Source organism: Microtus pennsylvanicus, chromosome 10 (assembly GCF_037038515.1).
Source record: "Microtus pennsylvanicus isolate mMicPen1 chromosome 10, mMicPen1.hap1, whole genome shotgun sequence".
NCBI classification, from domain to species: Eukaryota; Metazoa; Chordata; class Mammalia; order Rodentia; family Cricetidae; genus Microtus; species Microtus pennsylvanicus.
Window position 1 is genome coordinate 91,668,435 of NC_134588.1, and position 17,191 is coordinate 91,685,625.

At 42.3% G+C, this 17,191-nt stretch overlaps 1 protein-coding gene across 1 annotated transcript in view; it reads left to right on the top strand.

Annotated features, from left to right (window-relative positions):
- The window catches only part of Cd84 (CD84 molecule), a 31,853-nt gene that overhangs the window by 3,091 nt on the left and 11,571 nt on the right, over positions 1-17,191 (top strand). Inside the window, exon 3 of the mRNA XM_075989142.1 lies at positions 13,031-13,372. Within this exon, the coding sequence (XP_075845257.1) occupies positions 13,031-13,372 (342 nt within the window). The remainder of the gene's footprint in view (positions 1-13,030; positions 13,373-17,191) is intronic.

The window sequence follows — 17,191 nt, forward strand, 5'->3', positions numbered from 1 at the left end:
TACAAGAGCTAGTTCCAAGATAGGCTACAAAGCTTCAGAGAAACCCTGTGTTGAAAAACCAATAAATAAATAAATAAATAAATGTTTTGTTGGATAGCTAATTGATTAATGCTAGGCACTAGAGTCATATAACGGAAAACACTAGCAAGTGGAACAAGAACCAATGCTTCTGTATATTTTCTTTCCTCCCCATTTATTGAAAAATAAATGTTTTGTTCATATAATATGTCCTGCTTAGTTTTCCTTCGCTAAACCCCTCCCAGTTCCCACCCACATCTCCTCCCCCCAGGTCCTCTCCTCTCTGTCTCTCCTTAGAAAAGTACAGGCTTCTAGAGATAACAAACCGGCATGACAAAATTAAACAGAATACGATGAAACAAAAGCCGTCAATCACACTGAGGTTGGACAATACAATCCAACAGAAGGAAAAAAGACCAATTGCAGACCCAGACCCACTTACAGTGATATTTTATTTATGTTTTAATAAATAAAGCTTGCCTGAAGATCAGAGAGTAAAACTAAGCCACTGGAGGCCAGGCAGTGTCACATGCCTTTAATCCCAGGATTTGGGAGACAGAGGCAGACTGATCTGTGTGAGTTCAAGGCCACCCTGGGCTACACAAGACCTATGCAGAAACAGATCCAGGCGGTGGTGGCTCACACCTCTAATCACAGTAGTAGGGAGTCACACACCTTTAATCCCAACACTAAAGGGTAATATGAGACGGAAGGAGACAGAGGCTCAGGGCCCCTGAAGTCAACCAGCCTTGGCAGAGGTAAAACTTTTCTAGTGGTTTGGCTGTTTTGCTTTTCTGTTCTTCAACTTGAACCCCAAAATCTGTTTGTGGGTTTTTATTATTCATGCTACACCAATTCTTTCACACACACCCAGGAACCTACAAAAAGACTAAACTGAAGCTGGATGGTGGTGGTGTATACCTTTAATCCCAGCACTCAGGAGGCAGAGGCCAGCCTGGTCTACAAAGTGAGTTCCAGGCCAGCCAGAATTGCAATGTCGTCTTGGTGTCCTTCCCTTCTCTTTTGATTAGTTTTAGTTTGAAGTCTATTTTTTCAGATATCAAAATGGCTACACCAGCTTGTTTCTTAGGTCCATCTGCTTTGAATATCTTTTTCCATTCCTTTACTCTGAATAACGTCTATCTTTAATGTTGAGGTGTGTTTTTGGGGTGTAACAGAAGGATGGATCCTATTTTCACATCCATTCTGTTAGTCTGTGTCTTTTTATTGGGGAACTGAGATCGTTGATGTTGAGATGTCAATGACAAATGATTGTTGATTCCTATTGTTTTGGTGGTGATGGTGTGTGTGTGTGTGTGTGTGTGTGTGTGTGTGTGTGTGCTTGTCTGAATGTGGTAAGTACTTGAAAATAATAGCCAAGTGTAGTGGTATATACTTTTAATCTTGGCATTTGGGAGACAGAGGCAGGGGAGTTCCAGACCATTCTGGTCTACATAGAGAGTTCCAGGTCAGTCCTCTATAGATAGTGAGATCCTGTCTCAAAAACATGTATATGTTAGCTGATTCTGGTGCTGTGTTTCACATTTGTGTTTCATGCTTTATTAAGAAGGGTACTGGTTCTGTTGTACACAGATCCTGGGCAGGACTTAGGTGTTTGTGGGATGGTCTAAGGAAGCTAAACAGCAAAACAGTAGCAGTTGGAGCTTGAGTGCAGGCTAGTGGGATATTAAAAAGGAAACGAGGGATGAGATATTCATTTTGTCAGACATGCTCAAAACAGGGAGTGAGACCTTGTTTTCAAAGAAGTCAAACATATGGATCACCCTAAGTGTACCTAGAGTTATTTCACAGATACTAAGGAAGGATACAATATGCTCTACCTCCTGCTGCTACCCTTGGTGGAGGGAGTGGTCCCTTCTCTTCAGTGCTGGGCATGGAGACCAACACGGCTTTTCTGCCCCTCCCCCAGCAACTAGAGCCAGGAAACAGCCAAGAGGCAAAGGAGAACTACATATAGAAATCTGCGTTCTTCTCTGGCATCACAGGATAAGGAAGTTGGAGACAGTGGGCTCATGACTACTTTGTGCTGGAAAAGTCTTCTCCAAAGCAAGACTTACAGTCTTGTGCTCTGATTCAACTTCTCATGCTCTTGTGAACTCTGTGACTGATCATCCATGTGTCCTAGAGCCACTTAGCCACCAGGGACAGAAGACAGAATAGTTCGCCACTCGCTCCTTGTTCATTCTCTTTATTAAGTCTTTCCTATGTTGGTTTGATTATTTTCCATCCTCCTCCCATTTTTGCATCTATCCGCTCAACCCTTCCCCTTTGATTTTTCTCCTATCTCCCATCAATAAAAGCAAAGATTAACCACGTATGAAACAATCACTATATGCCTGACACAATTCTAAGTTCTCTACAATATTACTTTGTCCAGTCCCATGATACTCCATAAGATGGATTGTATCTATTAATAAGTCCATTTCCAGATGAAAGTGTTGATACAGAGATACTTAGAAGTCAAAAAGTGAGGAATTTTGTTGTAATCAAAGTTTAAGTGTTTTCTAAGAGGAACAACACTAGTAAAGCAATGGATGACCACGTTCCCACCTCTGTTTGAGATTTGGTGTTTTATTTCGAGTTTTAAAGTATTGATTCAGAATAACCTAAGTCTTATTAAGATGACATAAAATAAAAATGTCTAGAAAAATGTTATACTGCTGTAGAGGGTTGTAGGTTGCTTTTTAAAAACACAACTGTGACCTAAGAATTTCTATAATTATGGGGAGAGTGACATAGGATTTCTGTTGGCCTGCCCTTTCCTTCCTCATTGCTCTCAGCATCTCTTGACTTATTTTGGCTAATATAACGGACTCTTATTGGAGTGTTGCATACTCAAGCTATGTCTGTTTGACCTCCCAGTTCTCAAGTATGGAGGGACCTTCTAGCCACACTGCTAACTCTGAGATGGAGATCAAAAACGGATAGTTTAATTCCTGCCCCACCCCCCAATCAAGAACAAGAAATGTTTATTTAAAGGGCCATGAGGAAACAAAGGGTAGGAGTGATTGTTAAGCAATAATTCAACTGTCCCTAGTTCCTCTCTAACATACCCTTTGCCTCACCCTGATGTCCCAACCTTTTTCTTTCCTTTGAGTAGTATAAAGTATTTAGCCCCTTCAACAATGTTATTTGTTTGAGAGATATTTATGAATGAGTGTGTGCTGTGTGTGTGTGGTATATGCCCATGTACACACAGGTGCATATGTGTGCACCTGCATGAGGAGGTCAGAGGTCAACATACAATGTCTTTTTTCAATGCTCTTGCCCTTATTTTTTAAAATAGTCTCTCTAATTGAACCTGGAGTTCACTGATTCAGTAAGGTTGGATGACCAATGAGTTTCCAGGAATCTGCCTGGCTCTTCCTCACCCCACCTCCCATCCCCATGGGGCTAGAGTTACAGATGTGTGCTGGAGATCTGAATTCAGGTCCTCATGCTTACAAAGCAATTGCTTGACAGGCTGAGTCATCCCTCCAGCCTCTTATTTGTTTTGCATTTAAGAAACAATGCAGTGGTCAGGATATGCCGGCCCACAGATATTAGTTTATTTAGCTCTCATAATGCTTTTTATTAATTTATTTCTCTTACGTCCCCACTGCAGCTTCCCCTCTCCTCTCCTCCCACTCCTTCCTCTCTTCTTATCCTTCAACCCACTCCTCCTTCCTCCGTATTTGCTCAGAAAGGAGCAGGCCTCCCATGAGCATCAGCAAAGCATCTTGCAACAATTTTATGAGGTCAGTGTTATTTCCAGTGAAATCTGAGCAAACAGAGGCATGGAGGACTGATGGCTAGTATCCCGTAACACCAGTAGTCACAGCCAGGTAGTCTCAGCCTTAAAGGCTGGTCAACAGTGACTTACAAAGGGGCAGGCCAAGAATGTGCTTCAAGGCAAGATTTCCTGAGGGTCTCTAAATCCTTCTCCATTGGTACAGAAACTGGAGAGACCTGTCACTAGATCATCTAGCCCTCAATGTGACTCAAAGTGACAGCTCTTCTTAGTTTCATTTATCAGCTAGGATCCTGAGGCTTAGCTGGTTCAGTACATTCTTGGATATCTAGCTTGTCAGCAATGAAGGGAGCAAAAGCACCTTGGCCTAAGTACTGCCATTTTTAGTCCAGACTCCATTTTACCTGTAGGGTAACATGTAGGCTAGGCAAGCCCTAGGAGAGCTGCGAACTTTCCAATGGCTGACCAACCTCCTCTTTAGACAACAGTCTGCTAGGTCCCTTAGTTCTCTCAAAACATTATGGCTGTTCCTAATAACAGAAAAAAACACACAAATGCATCTGATTGGTTGGACTGAAAAACTCTCATTTTTCAGTTGACAGTGATGGAGCACACAAGGAAAGTCCCTAATCTTTCATCTGATTGTGAAAATCATGTCTGTAACTTGGCAACAAACATTTGTGAATTTAGTTCTTATAAACCCTGCTTCTGGCCCTGTTCAGGGCTGCCAGGAGCAACCAGGCTCGCGAGTCTCTGTTCTGAAGCCCTGATTGATCAGTGACCCGCTTAGGTGGTGACTTATTATTAAAGTCTTCAGAAACCATAAATGTTGTTTCTCTCCTTCCTTGTGGATCATAATGGACTGAGTGTAACAAGCAATAGAGTCTGGGGTGGATCAAGTTTCTTGATCTGCAGTTTGGGGCACTGTTGTTATGTTGTGAGTCCCCATTATGAAGATTCCTGTGGATTTTCTTTTCAAACAGAGCAGATATTCCAGTAGAAGGAAGCTACAATTTGCTGACTGTCCCATCTCATTAATCAGTTTGAACTCTGACCAAGACCCAGAGACCAGTAAAGAGTTCTCTTTGGCCCTCATTTTTAGTTTTGCTGTTGAATTTTCTCTCTTGTTATTTGTTTTATTTCATATTTCTATTGCTAAATAGAGTGATTTACTCACAGCAAGAAAAGGTGTTCATGTTCATTCTCCAGCCCCCACCCCCAAGAAATACTTTAAAAACCATCCCCTGGTTATAGGAGACACATTAGTGATGAAAAGAAAGACTCTTCATTCAAGTAGGCTGTGTTTAGGGAAATGGGGGTGATGATAAATTAATACACATATTTGAGACTTTAAGTAGTGTTGTCTGGCACAAAAAGAAAACACAAGGAGTGGGCGGCTTTAGCATTTGTGCTTGGGTGTCAGAACACAGTCCACCAGTGAAGCTGTGTGAGGGGAATTATTAGTGCTTGTGAGAAAACTCCAAGGAAAGAGAACAAGAGTCTTGTGACCTCCGTCCTCCAAAGCACAGAACTGTTCTTGGAAAGTGCTCGTGCCCCTCCTAGGTGTAGCAAATGGGAGTGGATTTGGTTCCAAAGACCACTACACTTACTGTGGTTACTCAGCCAAGCACAGCTTGTCCTTGTGATTGTATACAGCTGAACCTTACGAACTTTGCCTACAGGATGCCCTTGCTTAAAGACTAAAACATTATCTGAGGCTCTAAAGTTGGCTATTGTATGAGACTTCAGTCCGCCTCGTTTTTAGGCTCCATTCTCCAGGTCCCAATGCTTTTGGAGTGGTGACAGTCAGGAAAGCTCTCTCTGATGGGAGGATGTTAGAAGCAAGACCTACATAAGACAAGGTGTGCGGGAGGGTCTGGCGTGAAAGGGAACGGAGCAGACACATGCGCCAAGGTGAAGCATTCCTGGCCTGTACAGCTGTCAGGGAGAGAGAAAGGGTGGCAGGTGAATGACTGAGGTCTGATCTGCCAGGATCTAGATGATGGTGAAGTCCGTGAAAGGAGACTAAGTGGTTTCACAAGCCCAGAGGACATGGTGTGTGCTCTTCACAGAACCTAAGAAGCACCACAACGAATTTCCCTCTGTCCAGTTCAAGACAGTCTAGCTCATCAAGTTCTCAACCCCAGATGGTTTTCTGACTCTTTTTCTGTTTCTTTATTCTTTTTCAAATGTCTTTCCCCACCATTCCTGTTGTCTCCTTCCAGCGGCAGCTTTGCGCAGCTACTTATTCATGGAATGTGTGTTTGTGGAGTTCACCCACAGGCACAGAAGACATCATCCAGCTAAACACAAGTCGCTGGCTAATCTGTGGCCTAATCTGTCCCTCCGGGAGAAGTACTCCAGCCTAAAGAGAGAGAGGCAGGCTGCCTTTCGCAGAGAGTCTGCCCACAGTGCCCCATCCATGCTGGTGTCGTCCATGATCTCTACTCTAGATTCCCTCTTCTCAGAGCTACCTAAAGGATCACCACAGACTTTTACCATGTGTTGAGTATGAATATGAAATATCTGCCCCTCCTCCGGTCCCCAAACCCCATATGTTAAAGGCTTAGTTTCAATCTGCTGGGTTTGGAGAAGTGATTATATTACAAGGGTTCTAACTTCACCAGTGGGTCAATCCTCTGACAAATTCAAAACCTGATGATGGTATTGGAAAATGAGAGAAACTAGGAGACAGGGTCTAATGAAGAGACATTGATTACTAGAAGTTATCCCCTAGAAAGGGAGACCTTGTTTCCCAACTCATCTGTTCTTTCTCTGATTACTGGGAACCACGAGGAGGAAAGCTAGCCTCTAGCATGCTCCTTGCCGTGATATTCTAACTTGTCTCAGTTCATAGCAGTGGAGATAAGTAGCTATGAACTAAAATCTATGAACTGTGAGTCAAAACAAATCTGTCCTCCTTTGATTCATGTTGCAGCTTCTGTCTCAATGAAATCTGAACACACATCACTCAAACCTCATCAGTGTAGCCTCTCCTGGCCCTTGTCTCTTCTTTGGAAGCATAGTCTGCCTCTCACTCTTCCCATTGGTGGTCAGTTTGCTCTACGGGAGTTTGGAACTGAGACTGGTCAGCTATGATGTAACTGTAGGACACCTCTTGACTTGGACCCCAAGGTTTCCGCAACCATTTGATCTGCTTCATCAACCTCCTGCCAGCTTATAAGACCGCATCTCAAACTTTTTCCACCAAAATAATTGAAACTACCACATAGATGTACCACCCACACATTGTGCTAAGTACTATTTCATACATTATCAAATAGTTACCCACATCTAGAAATGAGGAGATAAGGGTTTCAATAATTTTTCATAATTATACTGATAGGTACAAGTATATCTGAACTTAGAACACGTACCCATTGTTGTCAGATTTCCTAGCCAGTTTGACCCTGATCTCCTTCTTCTTAGCAGCTGGTCTCACCTTCCACATGACTGAAGAGGTGATGCCATCAGAATGATTATCTTTCACTTTATGTTTTCAACACTAAATGTTTACTATGCTGTAAGCATCTTCTGTATGCTGTGATAACATTGTCTTATGAAACAGACGTTATTCCAGTCCATCCTGTAGTCTACTTAATGGAAGGGGTCATCAAGTGAGTACAAACCCACCCAGCTCAAACCCGCATCCCTTCCACCTCCCCCAGCAGGATAATCTGGCTTTCCCTTGGACTGTCTCACATGCTTCCATTCTCAAAGAGCATCAATACACTTCTGTCTTAGGGTTTTTATTGCTGTGAAGAGACATCATGATCATGGCAACTCATATAAATAAAAGGTTTAACTGGAGTAGCTCGCTTACAGTTTCAGAGGTTCAGTCCATTATCATCGTGGTGGGGAGCATGGCAGAGTGGAGGAAGAGTGGTGCTGGAGCTGAGAATACTATATCTTGCAGCCACAGGAAGTCGACTGACTCACTGGGTGGTATTTCAAACATAGGAAACCTCAAGGCCCACCCCTACAGTGACATACTTCCTCCAGCAAAGTCACACTTCCGGAATATTGCCACTCCCTTTGGGGGCTGTTTTCTTTCAAACCACCACATCTTCAAAGACATAAAATTTAAGAGATGTTTTCAGCTTCTGTCCTACTTGAACACTCTGAATCATTGTATCACAGACAATCCCTTTTTGATCATCTTGAGGCTACAGTAGGTTCTCTGTTGATAAGTAGCCATCTGATCTATTTGTTTGCTTTGTTGCTGTTTTTGATAATTCTTCTATTACTGTGGACACTTCTCACAAACTCAGCTCCAGATCTAAGCCTTACAGTTCCTGACTTTTATCTTTCTATATCACTGACCTCAATACTTGGTTTCTCGTTGATTCCTGACATTTCTCAGGGGTCCAGCTACCATGGCCAAATAAAGTATAAAGAAAAAGAGATGGAGAGAGCATCTTTTCTTCTCCTAACAGACATTGGAGGCATATATAATACTTTACTTATATTTTATATTTGGTTGGCCTGAACTCGGTGGCATGATGACACTTCACTAGCAGAGAGCAGGATAATGTAGTCTATTCTTGTGGTCATCTGCCCTTTTAACCATCAAGCGTTCTGCCACTGCAATGAGGGAGAGAACAAATATTGGAAAATAGCAGGTGTAATGAGTCTTTTTCTGTCCTGCCAGTCAGCTCTCAAATAATGACACAGAGACTTTTTATTAATTATGCGAATTTGGCCTATAGCTTAGACTTGTTCCTAACTAGCTTTTATAACTTAAATTAATCCATTTATTTTAATCTGTGTTCTATCACATAGTGTATATCTGTATTCCATCTTGTGCTTCAAGTTTCTTCTTTGTGTCTCCTGGCAACTCCTGTATGCCCAGGTCCTCTTCCTCTTCCTTTTTCTCCCCCAAAATCTCACCTATACCTCCTGCCTAGCTATAGGTTGTTCACCTTTTTACTACATCAATCATAGAAATATATCTTTACACGGTGTGCAAATATCCCACAGCAAGCAGGTTCTATTGCCACTCTCTTCCATCCAACAATATCTCTAGACCATACTTTCTCCTAGCACCCTTCCTTCCAACCTCTTACTTAGGTGGTCTAATCTCATCTCAGAGTCAACAGTTCTAACACTGGCCTTGTCTTTTCCATTGGACATCTTTCCCGCATTTCTGTTTTCTACCTTTAGTTTTTCACTGACACAAACTAGAAGCTACAAACAGCAAAACAAGTGAATTGTACAAGGTGCCTATTTCGTCATTGCCCTTCCTTGCACTATCTCTCAAACTCAGCCCTTCCTGTTCATTCCTATTATAACTCCCTCGGTTCATGCCCAGATGGCTACATTCACCTCTTAAAGTTCTCTCTTGTTTCTTTACAGCATATCTGTTTCCTCTATTACCAAAGCTTCTCCTTCTTTATATACATCATTACTATTTTAAATTACCCCAACACGTTATTTTAATCTTAATCCTCAAAACTTTATTAGATCTCTCTACCTATTAAATAAACTCAAATTAAAGATTTTCCCATATCCCAACCTAATTTTTTCCAGTACTCTCTCCCTTCCTCCCCCATCATGAAAATCTAGACTCAATTAGCATCAAAACTTGTGAACTTGAATTTAGAACCCAAAGACCTGAGACTCCTTTTCTTCCACTACCTAGAGAATTCTGCTCTTTCCAGTATGTTTTTCTAACAGCCATAGTTCAAAGTATTCTTTCTCTTTTTGAGATTTGACTGAAATTACCATTAATGGGTAATTTCACCTGACATTTCCTACTTCATACTGCAAAGGAAAGTTATACACATGTGTATTATTACCCCGACTTGGTATTAATTCCCCTGAGGCTCAAACTTAGGGCCTCACATATGACATGCAAATTTCAACCCCCTTTCAAGACATTTTTGTGCCACAAGTGCTCTCCGAAATTAGATTTTGCTGAGATTCCTTCTGGTAATAGCATAATATTCGAGTCTCTGCAGCATGTAGAAAGATAAATATTGGAGTTGATTGGCAGAAAGATTCTTTCTTTAAAAACTGAAGTATTTTAAGGGCAGATTGAGATCCACCAAATAGAGCATATAAAAGCACCCAGTTGGGCTTTACTTGAATTATCCCATAAATCTGCTTTAAAGCGGAGGAGTCCAATATGGCCTCAGCATCACTGAGCTGTCACAGAGAAGGGCCATGCAATCTTTAAAATACACATACCAATTGGTCAAGATCAACACCAGGAATAATTCACATTAGTTTTACTCTGGCAGTTAACAAAGCGCTTCTGCTCACATTACACCGATTGCTGCTCACTGAGGAGATGGGGAGCCAATGTTACGCTATTCTAGACTACAAAAGGTTTTGTAACTTTCTTGAGCTTGCCCAGTTTGGAAGTAGATGCCCAGTCTGGAGCCTGTCTCATGTGTTTTTCGGCTACATGCTATTGTCTCAAAGCTACCTCTCCCAGAGCAGTTGTGTGCCTTTGAAAGCAGCAGAAAATTCATTTCACACCTATTCAAACTCTGCTTTTTCTCAGCGAGCTCAAGGTTCTTGCAAGCATATCAGCAGTGCAAAAAGCTGCAGTATTTCCCCTGCAGCATCACCTAGCATTGCTCTTCCTGCTTGATTGCTCTTTGATAGCCCACCATCATTTCCTGAATGACTCCTGTGGGGAGTGGAGCGTAGCTGAACACTGACACCACATTCAAACGCTTGTGGTGGCACAACTGCTTTACCACCAAGAAGTTCTCAGCCTTAGCAAATGGCCTCCACATTTCCAGAAGATACTGATAGAGTTGTTGGGGTCCAACTTTGACAGGTTCATATATTCAAAGGTAGGAGCATGTGGATCAGAAATGTCAGACAGAAAAAACAGAGATAAAAAGAAATATACAAAGATCCACAATAGAGTCTAGAGGGCAACCCAGTGAATACTGAATTCCCCGTGTTTATTTTTCAAATGCTTTATATAATCCAATCCAAAAGGAGTGGAGGGGGAGAGAAGGCAAAAGACTACTTTACCATGATACAAAAACAGAGTAACTACCTCTTCAATACCTAAAACATCAAGCATCTATATCCTGAGTTAAGTATTCTGTTGTTTAGGTAGGACATGCAGCAACCACACCATATGCCAAGCATCCTGTAGGTAGCCACACCCTGGTTCAAACCTCCTTGTCATGAAGGAGCAAGAATATAACTGAACTCTCTGACCTTTGGTCAAGGTGGAACAGATCCACATCCATGGGCTCTGACATAGAACATAGCCAGAATTAGATATCCCGTATCTGGTTCATCTCATGCCTAACTTAAACCAGAAGAGGAGAACGGCAGCTCATCCATAGGACCTCCATTCAAAAAAGCCTTGAAACATGTAAGCAATCTGAGACAGGGGTTGGCTATGGCATTTGCAGGACCCAGTGTAGAGAAAATTTGGGGCTCTCTGTTTGAAATGTGTTAAGCATTTGGAAGTCACACAGCACCAGAAAACAAGTTCAGAATCCTTTAAGCTTAGCTTCTGGCATGCTACACTTGAGACATAAGCTAGGGTATTCCAGGTGCCCTCTGTGAACCCTACCAGCCCAGTGGGATAATTTACCTGGTGACAATTGATGTTTTGGATTTCTGCAAAGTGTGGCTGCAACAGACAGCATTAGCCTAACTTTATGTTCTCTTCTGTATGTTTTCTTCCTGTCACCCGTTCCGTTTGGCACCCATCATGTTTCCTCTTATATTCTGTGGGTTCCTCGGGACTATAGCAGTATCCTATTATCCCTGTGCTCCTAACAGCATGGATGGGTAGTTAGCACTTAAAACAATGTTGGTAGGTAAGTGTCCCTACTTTCCTCCTGTCCCACCCTTACTTGCTCTAGTGCCCTGAAACATGTTGACTTGGCTTGCCCATCCCAACTAAGTTACCAGTATTTCCTCCTTAGGGCAAACCTTCCACTGACCCAAAAGGAAAGAGGTTCATCTTAGCAGTCCTGGGCTCCTGCAGTAGCTACTGAACTGAGGGGCAAAGGTGGCCATAGTGAGAGCCCCACCATGCTGAGAAATCCTTTCATTTTAGTAACTTGCATTCACAACAGACCCTCTGTATACCAAGCCCTGTGTCAGCTTTAGGGTTAACCTGAATCCACTTATGTGAGAAACATGAATCGACCTTTGGGATCTGCACATAACCAGTTCACATCAAAACAGCCCAGCTAGTCGTTCATGATTCGTGACTGGTCAGTTCCCATGTCATAGACATTATCACATACTTCCCGCCAATCTCAAACACTCCTGATCATTAAAGAAGCCACAGTAACGGGGCTGCTGTATTAAAAGATGTTACTACTGCTTTATAATAGATGCATAAATTCTGAAGACTAGGAGGCATTCAAGGGAAAAAGGGCAGAAACCTTCATTAGATCCAAGATATCAAGTGTGTCCTTTTTCTGATCCTTCTACCCAGTAGTAGAAGAGTTGGGGACAGTTCCTGGAGTATGTGAGTCACTGCTTTGTTTGCTTTTTGTTTTTTACTGTGGTCTTCAAAAATATGTTACATTTTCTCTTTTATCCTTGGAAGATAAATGCAAAGAGTTCTTCCAGGTTCTGACAAAATTATTCCCTAAGTTGATGGTTTTGGGGCTATCTTTTTTGTTCACTTCCATCTTCCCAACCTTTATTGAGCATATGACCCACAATACCTGTTTAACTACTTAACAGAGTGGAGTATTAAAATTCACTCTTGTGTTGGGCTCTCTGGAAGCAGCTTACCAAATAGGCTAAGTTCATTTCTTCATTCATCCATTTATGAATGAACACATGTATTCATTCAGGGACAGTTTTGTTTCAGACAACATCGCAAATATTTAATTAAATTTTGCTTGTCATAGTATATTAGACATACCTAGAGTAAGCTGGGCAGTGGTGTTGTACACCTTTAATTCCAGCACTTGGGAGGCAGAGACGGGTGGATCTCTCTGAGATTAAGGCCAGCCTGGGCTACATAGCTAGTTCAAGGACAGCCAGGACTACACACACACACACACACGCGCGCGCACGCGCGCGCGCGCGCACAGACACACACACACACACACACACACACACACACACACACACACACAGTCTCGAAAAAACAAAACAAAAAAGAAGAAGAAAAACATACCTAGAATGAAAGAAGACATCGTCAAGACACAGGATGAGCAAGTGTCTGAGTAAGTTCCTCAGTGATACTCAAGACAGAGAAGGAACACAAAGAGGTTCAACAGTCTGATGATTACTGTTTTCTATTTATATCCTCAGGGTCTGAAGCAGCAGGAAGAGATGCAGATTCGCGCCTGGTGAATGGAATTCTTGGGGAGTCGGTTACTTTCCCCTTAAATATTCAAGAGCCACAGAAAGTTAAGAACATTGCCTGGACCTCTAAATCATCCGTTGCTTTGATCAAACCAAGACTCCAAGGAGCACCACCAGAAGTTACTGTGACCCAGGCGGCTTATGAAGGACGAATAGATGTCATAGAACAGAACTATGACCTAATCATTAAAAACCTGAAAACAGAAGATGCAGGAACTTACAAAGCAGACATAAATATAGAGAATACCCCCGCTACCACCACAAAACACTACTATCTTCATATTTACCGTAAGTTATGGGAGGACAAAGGGTGAATTTTCCTTTTGCTTTGGAGTTTCTGACCTAAAGCACACCATATTTCTGAGAATGGTTCCCTAACTCTTTTCATACAACTGTATAAGTATGTCAGCACTTCCAAAGGTCTAACTTTAGTGCTAGACAGCACAGACTTCAGCTATATTGTTTTTCCAGCAGAACTTGTCCTTGGATCTTCATTTCCCTTTCTTATAAAATGCCAACAATCATATTATTTAATTTGCAAGAGTTATTATGACAATCTAGTAAGACGCCACCTGCAAAGGGGTCTTTTAAAAGCTTCTTGTTTCAAAATAATTGCAGAATGCATGGGAAAGTGCGAAGACCCACAAAAGGAGGTGCTGTGTGTCCTCCACTTCCCCTGCTCTGTTCCTCTAGATCCAACTCTCAGTCTCATCTCCTGTGCTATGGGACCTCTGGGGTGACCTCTCTCCACTGTCTCCCCGATTCCAAGGAGATGCAATAAGCAGATGCTGGTTGAACTCTCCTCCTGGACATGTGAATACTTACAGAACTGCAGCTGGCTGTGCAAGCGCAGAACAGGAAACTGATGTTAGTGTGGTCTGCAGAGCTTACTTAGGAGGCTCCAGCTGTACCAGCACTTAGTCAGGAATGGAATCCCTTGTGGCCTATAGAATTTAATCATATGTGTAGATATCACAATCAAGGCAGTTAATTCAGTGTAGTATCCCAAGATTATCTCAGCTCAGGAGAGTGGAGAACTGTCAGCCCTGACTCTGGTTTTCTCTACCAAGCAGCTTGTGCAGATAGCATCTCTGTTCCTACTGAGAAAGTGAAATGAGACTGTGGTTTTCACCACGATGTCTACACCAATACCCACCACACACACACACTCACACGCACACAAAGTCTCTCTGAAAATAGGTAAATATGGTCTTTTTCATGGGCTCCAGCTATGTTGGAATAGTGAGGCCTGCTGTGGTAGGGTTGCCTGGCTGCAGTGGAGTCAGATTGCCCTGCCTGTTATTGACTGTGTTTTCATGCTGGTGTCTAGGTATCTGGGATAGGGATGATTATAAGTCTAGGTGTTGATCTAGGGATTTGTCTTCGTTGGGTGGGTGTTTTGCTCCTTAGCTTCTGTTTCCTTTCTGAATTTTCAGAGAGTGTGATGGATATGTGTTATCTAGTAGAAAATTTTCTTTGGACCTGATAGTTGTGGCTACTGAAGGTTTCAGGTAAAATGTGTTTCTGGGTATTGGGAACTGACACTTAGGACCTGGGATGGGATAGGGATCTGAAGGGGTTCACAGGAAAGAGGAAGGGAGATTGTTCAACCAGCACCTGCTTATTTCATCTCTTTGGAATCGGGGGAGACAGTGGAGAGGGGTCACACCAGAGGGTCTGCTATAACTCTGGGGATATGACGGGGGAGGGCTGTATCTAGGGGAACAGAAGGAGAGGGGAAGATCTACAGACAGCCTACGTGCTTCCCTGGCAGAAGTGGTCTGTGGATTAGCTGGGAGTGCCTGCTGGAGTTTGGAGCTAGGATAAAGCAACAGGTGGGGAGAGGGAGGATGGGAGGAAAGGACTGTGGGCTCCACAGAGATGTGGGTGGGTGGGAGGTTAGAAGGAAAGCTGCAGCAGGTGTTCTGCTGCAGAGCCGGCTATGAGACTGGGGTATTGGGTTTGGAGGAGAGGGGGTACTGGTGAAGGTCTTCAGTTGGCTTACCTGTTTCCCTGGCCTGCTCAACTGGTGTGTTTGCAGGGAATGCCTGCTGGTGTTTTCTGGGACTCCTGTAGGAGACTGGGATAGTGGGATGAATTGGGGAAAGGAAGGCTGGAGGAGAAGATAGCAGTCCTCAAAGAAAAAAATTAATAAATCCCTTAAAGAAATCCATTAAATCACAAACAGTGGAAAAAATAAAACTCTTCAAGACCTGAAAATAGAAATAGGATCAATAAAGAAAACCCAAACTAGGGAATTCTGGAAATGAAAAATTTAGGAATTTGAACAAGAAATACAGAGGCAAATTTCACCAACAAAATATGAGAAATGGAAGGGAAAAATACCAGGCACTGAAGATATAGTAGAAAAAATGAATACATCAGTCAAAGAAAATGTTAGATTGAAAACATTCTTGTCAGAGAAAGGGTAAGAAAGCTGCTTTTGCAGTGGTATTGATGACTGTGGGCTCACAGTTGAGAAAGAGGGACACAGAAGGCTTCTGTGACAAGCCCTACCCCCCTCCACCCTCCAAAAAATGTAACAGCCTAGACAGGGAACCATTGAAGAGAGTGCTAAAAATTGTGATAAGGCTGCTGAAGTGTAGTTCTCCACAACTGGCGGCTTCTGGTGGGGATGGAGAAGGACTCGATTTTCTTTAAGTGGCTAGCTACTGGAAGTTTGACTGTGGGCAGCACAAGTTGGACTTTGCTTCTTCTCCTCCTCCTCTTCATTCTCCTCTTCCCTCTCCTTCTCTTTTTTTTAGGGGAGGGGGACACGAGGGGAGGCGAACCTGAGAGGACTGGAAAGTGTGATTGGGGTGAAAATATTATGTTGGAAAAGGTACAGGGAATTTTGGACATTAAGAATGGTAGGAGCCGGGCGGTGGTGGCGCACGCCTTTAATCCCAGCACTCGGGAGGCAGAGGCAGGCAGATCTCTGTGAGTTCGAGACCAGCCTGGTCTACAGAGCTAGTTCCAGGACAGGCTCCAAAACCACAGAGAAACCCTGTCTCGAAAAACCAAAAAAAAAAAAAAAAAAAAAAAAAAAAAAAAAAAAAAAAAAAAAAAAAGAATGGTAGGAATACAGGAAGGAAAAGACTCTCAGCTCAAAGACCCAGAAAATATTTTCAACAAAATCATAGAAGACAATTTTCCTGACCTAAAGAAGCTTACAAAACACCAAATAGATTGGGCCAGAAAAAAAGTCTCTTCAGCACCTAATGATAAAAACATGAAATGTACAGAACAAAGAAAGAATATTAAAAGCCTTAAGGGTAAAAGGCCAAAGTAGCACATAAAGGCAAACCTGTTAAAATCATACCAAGCTTCTCAGTTGAGATGCTAAAAGCCAAAAGGTCCTAGACAGATGTGGTGTAGACTCTAAAAGACCATTGATGTCATCCCAGACTACTATAACCAGCAAAAGTTTTAATCACCATAATGGATAAAATAAGATAGTCCATGATAAAGCTAAATTTAAGCAATATCTATCTGCAGATCCAGCCCTATAGAAGATGCTAGAAGGAAAACTTCAACCTAAAGAGGTAAACTACACCCATAAAAACACAAAGAATAAATAATCTTAGAGCAGCAAAATCAAAAGGGAAGCACACATGCACACACACATCCACACACACACACACACCACTACTACCAACAGCAACAATAACTGACAGGAATCAACAATCATTGACATTTCTCAATATCAATGTTCTCAATTACCCAATAAAAAGACATAGACTAACAGAATGGATGTGAAAACAGGATCTATCCTTCTGTTGCATCCAAGAAACACAACTCAACATCAAAGTAGACATTATCTCTGAGTAAAGGGATGGAAAAAGGTATTCGAAGCAGATGGACCTAAGAAACAAGCTGGTGTAGCCATTTTGGTATCTGAAAAAAATAGACTTCAAACTAAAACTAATCAAAAGAGAAGGGAAGGACACCACATACTCATCAAAGGAAAAAATCCAGCAAGAGGACATTGCAATTGTTAACATCTATGCCCAAACATAAGGGTACCCATGTTTGTGAAGAAACACTACTACAGCTTAAATCGCATATTGACCCTCACACATTGATAATGGGAGACCTCAATATCCA